We start from the raw sequence: 14,821 nt of genomic DNA, 5'->3' as shown, positions 1-14,821 counted from the left end.
AGCCATTCACCTCCTCAGCACGTAGCACACCCTGAGGTTGAGGTTTTTTTTATAGAGGTGTGTAGCTTCCTCGCAGTCCAGGCGGTGAAGCCAAGACCGCTGTTCTCCAAACCACACAGCATTCCACAGCTGCGCTGCACGGTGGTCACTGAAGTATGACCAGAGCTTATGGTGACAGAGGACTGATGGTGCTTACCAGTCCCCAACTCAAGAAACTCGGGGTTGCCAAGCCTATACTCAGCAAACGAATGCTGAGCCCCTGAGGGGCATTACAGATGGAGAACAAGCTCAGAATGCTTCAATGATGGGGAAGGAAATCAGCCATACTCCTTCATGGTAACCATCCCAGCATTTGTCAGGAGTGATTTGGGGAAATCATGGAAAAGCTAAATCTGGGCAGCCAAACACAGATTTGAACTGTAGTCCTCCTTAATGAGAGTCTGGGATGGAACACCATTAACAAGCATAGGTTCAGAACACGACATCATGGGGGGACATGAGGCATCTGTGTTCACCACAGAAGCCTTGTCCTGATTCTCCTCCACCTCCTTTACAGCGTTTGCTGGCTGTAATTCTTGCAAAGGCCCATCCATAATGAATGTGGAGACAGATGAAGAGCAGGCAGCCATGGAACCCACAGGCTGCAGTTCCGGGAAGAGGGATCCTGAGACAGAGCCCTGTCACTAGTACATGCCAGAAAAGGAAGCTGTTACTCTGGCCATAAGTAAGCAGTAGTTCATTAAGACGGTGACGCAGAAATGGGAGAACTGGTTTGGAAAAAATTGGGGTAGTGGGAGGGAAGGCTGTGACTTTCACACAATTGGTCCTCATATCAACAGGGTGTAGGCATCCATATTTTTTTCTTGCCACAGTATAGAAGATGTGGTAAATAGATTTATATTCCTGAATTTTCTTCTCTTTCTTGAAAACTGGGCAAAGTGCTGCACAAGGAGGATGGTGCTCTGTGTAACTTGCCTACAAAGGTGGTTGTTCACAAGCTCTATCTTCATTACCACATTTTGGGTCCACTGCACAGTGGGATGATATACATATGACAAAAACAAAAGCATTAGAAGCACCCCATGGGCAGCTTCACATCACATCTATACACCATGACTATTTCTACTGGAGGACATTCCCTTCAAAGGCTAAGAAAAAGGCTCCTGTATCTGTTCAGGTATCCTTAGGACTTTCTCGGATATGTTAGACAAAATGTATGCCTTGTCGGTAAAGATTAGCCCAAGGATTCTTGTCTGTTTGGAGCATAGGTCTTTGTAGGAGATGATTCCTTGACCCACAAGTTTTGTATGAGACAATGGTCTCTGATATGACACCGCGACATTCACATTCTGTAACAGCCATAAATTTTGCACCAAAGGAGACTTCAATCATTAGTAATCCATTGCTATATTTTTTTTCACTGATTCAGCTTCTTCAAATTTATCTTTAATATGTTCCACAAAAATTAATGGCTTTGTCAGAGTAAAAGTATCCAACATTTTGAGTACATACTAAGCACTGGATAAAATGTTTAACTCCGACATCTGGTTTGTCCCTCTTCCCATGGGATAGCCACTTATAACTGTCCACACTGAAATTTCTATACCTGTTTGACGAGACAGTTGGATCAGATAGGCCATTATCTTCAAGTAGTTTGCTATGTTCCAGGTGCATAACGTCTGCCCTGATGCCACCTATTCTGATCAAGTGCTTTTCCCACGAGCACCAACCAGCCGCAGCAAAGGCCATCTGGCATAATGCCCAATCCTGAGAGTCCTGATATCCCAGGAATACGAGAATCTACTGCTTGGCATACATGGGAAATTAGCAGCTCAGGTACCAGAAGCCTGATCCCTGTGTTGTCAGAGGGTTCCTGAGAAGAAGAAATAACATGCCCACCACATTGGATTGGCTAATGTATTGGCTTAGAAGCACAAGCAACAGTCTACACAGGTGCCGTGCACAGACGATCTTTAACTCTGTATGCACTAAGCACTATTTAAGGCGTTCTTCCCCAGTCTGTGTACACTTCAGAAAAATTTGGAAAATGGATGTCAAATGCAGAAGGCAACCAAAAATTACCTCAGGCAAAACGTGATGTAAAGTAAATGAATGAATGAATGTTCAAAGGAAAGAAAGCTTAACTTAGAATAGCCAGGTCGACTTAAAAAACTGCCACCATCAGAAAAAGAATAAGAGAATGAAGGATGGTAAGGGATGAGAGACTGCAACCAGAAACAAAGTAGGTGGTACAATAGCTTGGAACCCAATGCCCATCTCAGATGTACTTATGAAAGAGTCATGAACCCCCTGAAGGGAAAGTAATGTTGGTTTGATTTTCCTATATGAAGAGGATAACCTCTGCATGGATGTGTTGCCAAAAGCAGCACAGCTAATTGGAATAAATACCATCAAATGTGAAAGACTGTGCAAGACACTGTAAATTGATATAATGGCCTGAAATGCGGCTATAAAAGGAATGGCTTGTTCATCAAGACAGTTCTTTCAACCACACAGTGTTGTACAGATACAAATCCTTGACATCAAACTTTTAAGTGAGGTCAACCAACCACCGAATAAAATCTTTTAAGTCAATAACATTTGCAATTTATTCTGGTCTACTGGTAATTTTCTGGATGTCCCTAGTGGTGTGGTGTGGACACATACTGTGTGTAAATAACATCTGATGATGATGCTCGGTAAGGGGCAGGACACGTCAACTAGTTGTTGCTGCGAATCATGAGGGTGCCACTGAATATGACTACAGAATGGGTGATATTTAGGTATCTTTGAATGATGTCAAACTATTGTTCATTTAGGATTTCATATGTTCTTGTAATAGTAGTTACCATCTGTTGAAGGCTATGACTAAATAAATGACATAGTTGAATTTAGAAGTGTTGGTGAACCTAATACAAAGTACTACTATTTATTATACACAGAACAATAAATACCGATGTTGAGTACCAGTTAATTATTGGATGCGATGGATTGAACAGAAGTGATGACAGAGATTTGAGTACACCCAATACTCAATACTTGCTTGTAAAATAATAGGGAGATGAGAGTTTTCTGTCTGTTCCCAATTTAAACATGTAATCTGTAAATAAAGCCAAGTCTGTTGAGAGCAGAACACTGAACAAAATCCGATAACAAGAACAAAGAAGAGCAGGCACAATGTGGGTTGAAATACAATAAGCAGAATGGCATGCTTGATAGCAGCTCTTCCAATGGACAGCTCTACACTCAATCAGGCTGCCTGGTGTGCACCACTGCTACATGTGGTTCAGCCCATGTGACATTCCTCACTTGCCCCTGGCAGCAATCGTCAACCAAGAGTTGTAGTGCCTCTAAGCCATGACTGATATCAGTCATTGCTGAGGGTATTAAAAAGAGAAAGGTAAGTCAAAAGCAAATAATATGCCATTACAGAAATAATTACAGAGTGATGATATCTAACAATGCTGAGCGTATAGGACTTTTTAGGCAAATGGTTTCATACACACCGTACTCCCTAGCTCTGGCTGTACCCTCCACATATGATATTTTTATGTTCCCTGGAAAGGGACCTTACAGGGAAGATTTTATAGGAAACAGAATAATTGCTAAACACAAAAAATAGTGTTATGAAAACAAGCAGTCTGACCTAAGTGATACTTCTGTGTGATTGAGATATCTAGCTGGAGGACCCATCACTACTGCCCCTTTTTGACCAGGAGAGGAATTTTAGTTAGTCTTGGTTACAGACTCTAACACCTCTCCTTCCTCACATTGCAAATGGAATGACACTTGTATCATGTAAAAATTGTTATATAATTGTGACACTTAAATAATAATTTTTTACTTTGTTCCACTGAATAGGAACATAACCAACCACACGTAAATGATGATGATGTAATATTTAATTATGTTTTATTCTCAACACACAAGATATTTTCTTTCACAGTGGTTAAAATATCCAGGAAGGGAGTGCAAAAACTTGTCTACATAGGTATCCTGATTTACGTGTCACAGTCTTGATCAACAACTTCTAGCAAACAGTATCACTGTTCCTTGAAGAAAATCATAAGTGGTTACTTTTCTGATCTCTCTAACATCCAAACAGGGGCTGCAGATCTAATTACAAAGATGTTAGCAATAAAATAGAATTTATTAAGTAGCACTGTACAGAGGCACTATACCAGCAGCCCAATATAGCAGGAACTGTCAAAGTCTAACGAATGCAGTGGGCCGGCCATGTGGCCCGGATGGAGGATCACAGATGGCCTCGGAAGCTCCTGGATTTCACACCTACAGGAAACAGACCGCCAGGGAGACCCAAGAAGTGTTGGAGGGATGGACTCCATGAAGATTTAAACCAAGTGTCAATAGATGTGGATGAATGGCGGATAGCAGCAATGGACAGAATACAGTAGAGGAGGGCACTTGTAGATGCGTGCGGTCCACTGGGCCTGATCACATAGTAGTAGCAGCAGCACTGTACAGAGATTAACATCTGAGTCTTATAATAGTACAAGTCTATGGGAACTGATATACAGTCAATCATAAGTGGAAACTTTTATTTTTAATTAATGGGTATATAAGGAGAATGACACTTGTAATCTGAAAAACGTTGTAATTTAGTTTAATCCCAGTGTCTGGTGTACGTAATATCTTTTACTGTAATACAAAGGCGATGAGACGGGAACCTTGAAAACAGCCTGCCCAGAAGAAGAAGAAGAAGAAGAAATACCCAGAAGTAGTTGGAAAAATTTGTGCAAAAGTATTTACAGAAAATAACACAATAAAAACATGAACCAAAAAAGTCCCTATAGGAGCAGTTTAATATTAACAACAACATTATACCGTATATTAATATAATTAAAAATAATATATTAACATAATTAAAAATAATATATTAATAACAGGTTTCTAAGTGAACTCAAATGCTTACACTCTTTGCAATTGTCTCAAAAGAATTTGCAAAACAGAGAGAGAGATATGGCTCTGAGCACTATGGGACTTAACATCTGAGGTCATCAGTCCCCTAGACTACTTAAACCTAACTAACCTAAGGACATCATACACATCCATGCCCGAGGGAGGATTTGAACCTGTGACCGTAGCAGCAGTGCGGTTCCAGACTGAAGTGCCTAGAACTACTGCTCGGCCACTGCGGCCGGCAGAGAGAAAGAGAGAGAGAGAGAGAGAGAGAGAGAGAGAGAGAGAGAGAGAGAGAGAGAGAGAGAGAGCGATGGGAGAGGGGGGGAGAAGGATAAAAAGGAGGAGGGGGGGTGTGTGAGTGTTTTCTGAGAGACGGTAGGGGGGGATGCATCGACATGCACGGTAAAGATGGAAGAGGAATGAAAGTTTCTCTGTGTCTATTCACCAACCCGAGGAAGGAAGGGAGGAATTAAGGTAAAGAAGTTGATAGTTGTACATTCCATTATTATTATCATTAAAGATGGAGTATAGGCTTAGAAAAGGAGATCACTAGGAACTGAAATCACCTGTGGCGCTGTTTTAGCAACCACTTATGAAAACTGAGTGACAGATGTAACTAATATGCTAAAGCTTAGTGGACTACATTGTTGACGACTATGGAAAGAATGAAAATGAAACATGACACTACCACCACCACCATGATCACAACAACCAACACCACTCATTACATAATTACAATGAAGCAAAAGAGAAACAGCAAGACATATTCAAGAAGTTTCCACACCAAACATGTTTTATTAACAAAACACTATTAGTATTTATTTTTAACAGCAATTACCATATAGATTAATTCAAAATGTTTACTACTGTGACAGTGTACGACACTCTCCTGCAAGTGAGGCACAAAACGGTTTATGTTGTTTTCATTTTATCCTCAAATTAAGTGAAGTGTTTTATATTGATTTGCTAACACTCAACAAAACTGTCAGATTTCAATCTGATCTAGATGAGTAACACAACAGATCAATATGTCACCACATTGAGATTTTGTATTCAAATTTGTTTGCATGGCAGTAAAAGTTACATATTGCACACCCCCCCCCCCCCCCCCCCCCCCGCAGCCCTTGCATTTTTCAATATGGCACAGATGTAAACACTGGACTGCGCTACCTGTCAGCTTCTCACCACAACCTTCAGTTTCAGTTGGCTTTTACATTCATTGAGTTCACCAGCTCACAACCAAACTATCACCTTCCAACCTACATTCCAAAAAATAAGATAGATGCAACACAAATATTGTCAGTATCAGTTCTCTTTCTGTTTGCATACCTATATTCTTCCACACCACACCAACATTACGCACTGAGATGAAGCCGACTCCTGGTATCATTAGGTTGAGCTGACACTGCTCCTCTGTTTGCTAGTCAATTCCGCTACCGTAACTGACTTGCTGATAGTGAAGGTGGAATATACACCCACCTCTCTTATGGCAAATATCGCCAAACACAGCAGACAGTTAAGAAAAAGAGGGCAGTATTTCTATGTTTACAATGTGAAACTATTTCAATATAAATAATGAATGTATACAGTGAAAACTAGCGCACGACAAAATCTGTGTAATATCCAGAATTTGCTTACAGATGAATAAATAACAATTATGGTAACCCAGCCCTTCCGTCACAATTTTACAGCCAAACTGCCCCCTGATAACACAGAAGCACAAATAAGTGAACAGGTAAAACAGTAAATTAATGGTTGCAGTAACTGAATACTTTTCTGATGTTTGATAGTAAAAGAGAATCCGTACACGGTTAAAGCAGACAAAATGCGTGCATTTTATATATTGAGATGCAGACTAGCATTTTTTTTAAAAATACTAATTATTTTCTGTAATGTCTATCTCACCAACATAGATACAAAAGACAAGACTGACCACTGGTTGAACAAATTCACATTCAACAGAATATGTCATTATGCCATTTGGTTTTATAGGCATCCTCATAATCCAACATAAAAATTATGTTTAAGGCAATAAACCAAAACGAAACTGCTTCTACTAAGATACAAACATGGAACACTATTGAGTAAATTACTACTTGATGCAAATTATAATCATACTACGGACATAAGTCAGCTTGTAAACAATGACAAATAGGCCTACTTATGTTCACATTCAAACTATCAAGAAATCAAATAATAAAGAATGTGCAATTGTGTAATGGAGGACTTTGTGATTTTGGAAATATTAAGCAAGTTGTCATTCAATCTGAATTACAATTTGAATCTCTGTAAATTACCCTGAACTATTTGCACAGGCTACAAAAGCACTGTTATGTTCAATCTAAATTGTATAATAGAAAGAACATTTTCATGGACTACACAGGACTGGGTGCTCAATGCATTTCGTTTGCTACTTTATATACACTATACTGCAACGAAGTACAAACCAGTGGGAAATATCAGGGCAAAATGAGGTACCAGCAACTGGATGGTGTTGAATTTTAAAAGGTCATATGTATAACAGGTTCCATGGAACTAAGTAACAGTTACACTGGCCCTTTAACTTAGTGACACAACAAAACTGTACACCATCAAACATAGTTAACTCCCAAAAAAATTACATTCTTTCCTACGGTATTATTAACATCTTGAATAGGTTGTCAGATATATATGCTAACATTCGCTGTCTGATAATCAGATATGACATGCTTTAATCTGAGACAGTGGTCAAAATTTTAAAGGCTAAAGCTAAGATAACGCATTGTTTACAGTCAAATATATGTCTACATAAAGTGACACTTTGACATGGAACTGGTATATACCCAAATCGTAATTTACTTAATAAAATAGTGTTGATTTATTACCATTAACTCAAACTAACGGTCAGTATCGGAAAACGTATTATCACAGTCGTATAGATTCACAATTTCTTCATGTTTTTAAACTCGAAGGCAATTAAAAACGGTCTCATGCAAACGCCTAATGAGTGAGTAGCAACTAAACAATGCGGTTGTTTAAATTTAAATATTCGTTGGTTCTCTCGCACCGGCAATTTCATCTTCCTATTTATTTTATGTTTGGATTACTATGTTACCCCACGTCAGGATAAATATTAGCCTTTTACAGGAAAGAACGCACACATGGTTATGCTACGAGCTGCTGACTCGTAAATATCATAGAAAAACGAGTAAATACGATTTGGTACGCCGAACAGGTTTCATGTAAATTCACATTCGCTTACAGAACTGAAGTCGTTTAGTGTGTTATTGAAGGTAAATAGATATATTTTCCATTATTTAGTATACAACTACACGCTACTTTACCATCTGGGAGAACATACAAACAGTAAACAAACATCTACGTTACCGAAATGTCAAACTAGATGCAATATAGCCCGATTTACAGTTTACTTTTACCTGAAATTCGCATTCCACGATCTCGGTGTCCTCCAGTAAGCGCACTGTACATTTATAACTAACATTAATGTCACTTTTGCTTCCAAATTTTAGCATCTTCGTATTTATGGTACATGTGACTGTTTAAAACGCGTTCCGTCACTTTTTGCACATACACTTCGGCACACTACCACGCTCCGTCAAAACTTGTAAGATCTTTGCCCATGTTATGGTTAACTCTGACAATTAACAGAAGGAACGTCAACGATCAGAAGGAATGTGGTAATGAACTACGCATGGTCCAAAAAACTAAAGCTCTCGCACGTTATTTGGCAATGACACCTGTTCGTCTACACGTAACGTGTAAATCTAAAAATATATCACAATTAAATGCAACTTTCTTGCACGAAATGTAGTTTGAGTATGAGAAATAAGGTGATTTTGTACGGTTGTGTATAAAACATAAACTGTGGTTGGTTGCGCCGCCATTTGTCAGAAGGAACGAACCAGTATGAGAAATTTCTGTGTCAAAGTTCTGTCATTGTAAGAGAAATATCGACTTTAATACTATAGAAGAAGAAAAATAATACCTATGTACTAGTTAAATACTCTTCATTTTATATCATATAAATTTTTTTATCACTTAAAGTGTGATTTTGTCTTGAAATTAGCATTTAAATGTAAAGTATTTGAATGAACTTCTCCCGCCATGAGAGCGTTGGCAGCACTGTTTCGCTCACAGCTTCTGCTATCAATTAACAAAGGATTCCGAACAGGCGGTTTTAGATTCAAACATGGCAGCGGCGACGAGTGTTGTTATGCTTGACAGGGGAAATAATACGACGTGCACCATAAATTTACACGGTAAGGGAGCTCGATTCACGGCACAGTGATAGTATTACGTATGTTCTACATGTTTTAATAAGAATTACAGAAATAATTTACTGCTGTGACGGTATATCACGGAAATATCAAGTGGCATTGCACTCATGCCTGCCGCATAAGCCGTAGTTGAACAGTGCTTTTGCGTACTGTATGTAGTATTGTTGTAAATTTTCATGGCTACCCTAAAAAATATTGCGTCACTTAGCTTTGCTTTGCATGTGCAGGTGCAACAGTCGTTTCGTGGCGTGTGAATAATCAAGAACAGCTGTTCGTGAGGTAAGTTAATAAACTTGATTTCACTTGTACTACAGATTAATGGAATTAAGTGTTACCATCGATTTTTCGTAAGTCGGTGCAGATATTCTGTGGACTGCGTATTTAGTCTCATGTAGGACTGCAACATTGCGGCGAGTTACAAAGTGTGCATGAGTGTCCGTGGAACTGCGCTCTTACTTTGTTCGTGATGTTCTGGATCAGTTAGAAAAAAATTTCTTCGTTGGGTGATGAGTTTGGGTTTTAATGTGCGCTGTTCTAGTTGTTCTTGATCGTGCTTCATATTAATTTTATGTTCATTTTCGGACTTGCGTAATAGTTAGGTATACAGCTATGTTCCTGTGTGTTCCCTCATAGAAATTAAGACAAGTCTTGCGAATTGTTGGCATCTCAAGTCTTTGACCTGAAAGCGGGTTTTAAGCAAACCTGTGAGACACCGAGAAGTTCAATTGCGTTTCTCAGCATCAGAAGTGGACTTTGCTTTCCAAGACGGAATGTTAATACCAAATCGTACTTGCATTTGTGTTGGTATCTTGCAGTTTGGTTAAAACCTGACTGTGACTGCATACGATACTGTATCTAGACGATCTTACATAGCACGTTCACTGTAAACACCGTGCGGACGGCGGAGGTGTAAATTAGTTGTGACGCTCATTGGCATTGTGTGAGGTGATGTTCAAGGCGCAGAACTTTTTGTTTTGCTCGTCGTGTCGTTTTGACAAGGATTACTGGAGTGATAACTTCCCAAATATTGTTCGTCTTTGTATCATTACCTGATGTATTAAGATTTCGTCCGTACGTCACGGTTGGCGGCGACAAGTAGTTCTAGGAGTCAGGAGTGCGTAATTTTCTGTGTTAACAGTTTCAAATTTTGAACTTCCCAGTTGTTGCTTTTCGTCATTGTATGGTTGTGTTGGCATAGAAATGCGAAAACTTTAACTGTTGTTTATTACATTTCATACTTTGATATAGCATCGAGAATTGATGGTAAGGTCTACGTCCTAGACATAATTGTTTCTTCTTCTGTGAGCTTTTGTTTGCTGTTCAGGTAGTCGATACGTTGGTAGATAATTTCATGGTCGCTTCGTTGCATATAGCGTGTAAGCAATACTTGTCGCATCGATGCCTTGAACGCAGCTAACTTAAGTCCGCGTATGATCTGTCCAATGTACAATTCTACGTGTTGTTGAGTCGACGCACAGTTTGCACTTACGCATTACAATCAAAGATTTCTCTTTTAAGTTTGCTAAATTGTATACGACACAAGAGAGAAAATCGTGAAAAAAAATTCGTTGAGAATTCTCTTGTTTTCCGAGTGTGATTTAATTTACCTGAAGATGCCATCCACGATTTCGGCAACCTAGGGAGTTGCTCGCATCCTGCACTTGCAAATTTAATGTTTTGCTGACGTCTACGCGTCACATTACGCGTTCACTATTTCGATCAGTCCCAACAAAAAACGATGGGAATAAAGCTTTTGTACTCATCATTAAAAATGGTTCAGTAGTGCTAATGATTACTCTGCGTAATGTTTTTTTTATGTGGCAATTCAAGCGAGAAAGAAATCCAGAGTCGGATTAGCGTCTGCTGGTGCTGCATGGAGTTCTCGCGCATGGACTTGACGCTAATGGCACGACACCCACGGGCGTTATGAATTATCACCTGTCATACGCAGGGGATGAATTTTAGTCACCCTAATGTGGCTGTCCTGTGGATCAATATTTGTGAGAAACGTCCAGCAGCGTGTTAAGCTTCTATGCCCGACAGTTTGCTTTACTAGCCATTGGCCTGATATATGATGTATTTAGCCCGGAAAATTAATTACAGTTCACTTAGTATCGGAGTTCAAATGAGTATCTTATTATGAAGTTGTCACGAACTTGAGAATTGTTGCTCACTTTAGTGTCGGTCCAAAAATACGCGTAAACCACCGTGGCTCGATAATCTCAAGAACTAGAGAAATGATATTTTGTGGTTAGAAATACTGGTCTTTTCTTTTGAAATGTCTATGTATACCACCCATTTTTCGTAAGTTGCAGTAGGTTCAATGACGCGAATGCATGTTTGCGAAACTGGAGGCTGATCATAACACAACTTTTCTCACACGTACTTAGCTTGTCACTAGAGATTTCAATTATGTATACAGTTAGAAATTCTAAAGTAGGTGGTGCTCCATGGCTCCAAAATATTCGAGAAGATCGTACATCAAGACTGCCAATAGTTGATGAAATAAATCTTTACCATTTTCGATCATATGACCATCATCATCAACAAAATTATCAACAGCCTGGGTGGCAACGTTCCTACTGGTGCATCAAAACAGTAACTATCTTGAGGCAACTGTGGTCAGATTTCATCACTAGGTGTGGTGTGCGCTTTGCATATTCTAGGATAGCTGATGATGGAATCCTGCTGTCAATAAAGATTTATTTCCTTGGCAGCTCAGCGGTTCTGAAATGCCTTTCACAAAATAGACTCTGGTGATGCTTAATTGGGAGCGTGGTAGGGCGTGAACACACAGTCCAGCTTCATTCGTGAATCATCTCCACTGCCAAGTGGAGCATGCGGTTGCCGACATCGTGATATGCAACTTGATGTTTCTGTGTTTGCCTGTAATTATGGCCTTTTGTTCTTCAGGTGCGACGCATCTGAAATGCCTCTGTCATTACACGGATGAATTCTGATGAGTTTATAAATGAGATCTTTTTTTGACCTGAACATGTCCCGACATAATTGTCTCCGGATTGACATAAAAGTTTAATTACGGCACGTTTGCGTAGCAGGCGGCGTACCCAAACAAGAAAGAGGAGTTAGGTAAAAGATAGTGAAGGACCATTGTTTCTACCCATGGAAGTTCATTTCCGTAGTGGTATTCATTGCTGAGCACAATGGATTGTGCATTAGTTTTTACCAGCTCTAGTAAATCTGGCGATATATGTCTGAATCTCACAGGAATTGTATAAATCACAGGAAGCTGTTGTAATGTTCTGTGAATCTCTCCGAAACGTACAGTTTTCACCACCTTAGTGCAGCAGGTAGTAAAATGCTATTAATCCTTCTTGGGGTCACAGAAGTCACCAACATTGTAATGCTAATGGGGAATTAAATGTTCTTGGTCTGCAGTCTTATTACTAAGCCAATGCAGCATGTATGCGAGATGTTTTATGAAACTTGGTACATCGTGTAAAGCTGTAGTTTCAGCCTACATGGCGGGATGGCGTTCTGAGGAGCCTGAAAACGCAGGTCCGTCGTTACCACGTGGAACAATGTCTACTAGAGCAATATGGAACGTAAAGCATCCTTTAGGTTGCTGGAACCGGTCTTTTCAATGACAATTGTGCCTTTGACATGTCAGCAGGATCTGGTCACATGACGTTGACAGCTGCTGTTTCCGAATCTGCAGTAAAGCTGAAAAAGGACAAATAATCATCGAAAGGCAAAGTAACGCTGCTACAGATAAGTGAAGCTAAAGGACATGCATGAATCACAGAGCCATCTAAATGCTCCCCAGTTCTACTGTCTGAAGAGTTTACAGATACCATGGGAGTTTTATGTTCGTGGTATTTGATGTGGTTCAGCCGGCGCAACTAAGCTTTGATCTGAAATCAAGCGCCACTTCGTGGAGGCCACTCGGCCTTTCAGTTGAGAGATAGTCGAAATGTCGGCTTCTATGAACAGCTTATAGAAGGCGTTAAATATATTCAGCTCTCGAGGAAAGCATGGTCGAAAACTGGCTTTGATATACGGCCACTTTGCATTCTTAAAAGTCAGCAGAGTGCAGCGATTCATCACTTCTCAGGCAGCGGGTCAAGATTCCTGGCGAAACGGAACTCGGCCCCTGCGGCGTCGGCGTTCCTCGGATATTTGGACCACGGAAGGACACACGAGCGTCGTGGTCTGGGCTTCTCTGCGCGGGCGTCTGTTGTCTGCGTGTCTCTAATCGGCCAGCAACTGCAATGACTGTTGCTATATACTTTCTGAATCAACGTCAGCAGCGCTGTTTTGAAATATTGGATGGTCAGAAGAATTAAAAACAGAGGAAACAGCCGTACAAGTCAGAATTCGTATCCCACCCAACAATTGCATTCTGCGGAGATCTGTACGTGACAGTTGAATAATTGTTAGACTTTTCTTCTAGTTACGTGGAGCGTTGAAAGGATTCCGTATCACGTAAGAATTGTAAGGGTTGCATCACTCACACCTTCTCTGTAGCACCTGTGTTTAGGGGGCTGGAGAATGTTCGTAGATTCGTAGGCTAAGATTTAGACTGACTTTACAGTATCTTTCGATTCTGCAGCAGAGTATGCGTTGAACTGAAATTTCCTGACATTAAAACTGTACCAGACTGGGACGACTGAATTATCCACGCCTCGCCCTCAGTTGAGCGCTGCTTAAAATATTCCGTCATACCTTACTGTACAATCCCGTGAGTGAAGCGAGCCTGTTCAGGTAGCTCTTATAGTATCTTGTATGTGAAACTGAAGGTTCCTTTTTTCTTCCTCAGAAGTTTTGCGTTTCGTTAAGTTTACAATGGCAGATTTTTTCTAAATTAAGGCATACTCTCTAGTCTTTCCAAGAAGTTTGCTTTGCTCAAAATATGACTGGCTATTATCATAGATTAGCCTCATTACATGAATAGAACTCTCCCTGCCCTGGGGTACCGCGGAACTACGCTCATGCCCGTGCCTAACTGTCTGCCAAGGAGTCGTAATTCTCATGTAAAGGCGTATATTTCGTTATTAAAATGCCGTTGCATAAATATATATTTTAAATAATACAGGCATTAGTGAAAGCACTATTGCAGTCATCCAGTGTCATGAGATCTAGCCTGTATTAGCATCTTATTTGGTCTACTGAAAAATGCCACTTTCCATTTGTATTTTAATTACGCTACGAATTGTTCATATGTTATTAATCCGCGGTGATGGCGCCTATGGACAATTTGGAAGATGAAAGTAGGTTTCTTAACTTTTCGCCGATCATTATTTAGGTATATAAATCGATTAAATTTTTTTATCTTCTGTGCTGCTGCTTGCCGCAATTGTTTGGGTGGGATCCTGATATGAAAGCTTATCGCTTGGTTATGGAAAGAAACAAGTGATAAATCAAACGCCAAACCAAATGTAGCTGTAAGATCAAGGCAGTTGTCTATCCAAAACAATGACATTTCTATTGCCGTCACCGTCTCCTGTTGCAGAAGAGAACGAGAGCAATGACACCAGAATATCAACATGAAGTAGAATATTTTTATAAACAGAAATCGTTAAACAGCATAAGTAATGACGCTTGTTTGTTTTTAAATGCATTTCTTGCGAGGGATTTCAAAGTGCCATCGTACGGAAACT

The 14,821-nt window shown here is 39.9% G+C and overlaps 2 protein-coding genes across 4 annotated transcripts in view; one reads left to right on the top strand and one right to left on the bottom strand.

Moving 5' to 3' along the window:
* The window catches only part of LOC126191543 (uncharacterized), a 513,913-nt gene extending 505,380 nt beyond the window's left edge, over positions 1-8,533 (bottom strand). For all 3 annotated transcript variants that reach the window (XR_007538368.1, XM_049932449.1, XM_049932448.1), the window contains exon 1: positions 8,340-8,533. Coding sequence is in view for 1 of the 3 variants with exons in the window: in XM_049932448.1 (XP_049788405.1) it covers positions 8,340-8,391 (52 nt within the window). In the remaining 2 variants the exon portion in view is untranslated. The remainder of the gene's footprint in view (positions 1-8,339) is intronic.
* A 560-nt stretch (positions 8,534-9,093) lies between these two features.
* LOC126088559 (uncharacterized) overlaps positions 9,094-14,821 on the top strand; it is a 263,333-nt gene continuing 257,605 nt past the window's right edge. The window contains exons 1-2 of the mRNA XM_049906743.1: positions 9,094-9,182; positions 9,428-9,479. Of these exons, the coding sequence (XP_049762700.1) occupies positions 9,113-9,182; positions 9,428-9,479 (122 nt within the window). The 5' untranslated portion in view covers positions 9,094-9,112. The remainder of the gene's footprint in view (positions 9,183-9,427; positions 9,480-14,821) is intronic.

Source organism: Schistocerca cancellata, chromosome 6, assembly GCF_023864275.1.
Source record: "Schistocerca cancellata isolate TAMUIC-IGC-003103 chromosome 6, iqSchCanc2.1, whole genome shotgun sequence".
NCBI classification, from domain to species: Eukaryota; Metazoa; Arthropoda; class Insecta; order Orthoptera; family Acrididae; genus Schistocerca; species Schistocerca cancellata.
Note: the sequence above shows the minus strand (reverse complement) of the source record. Positions and strands in the feature narration are given on the sequence as shown.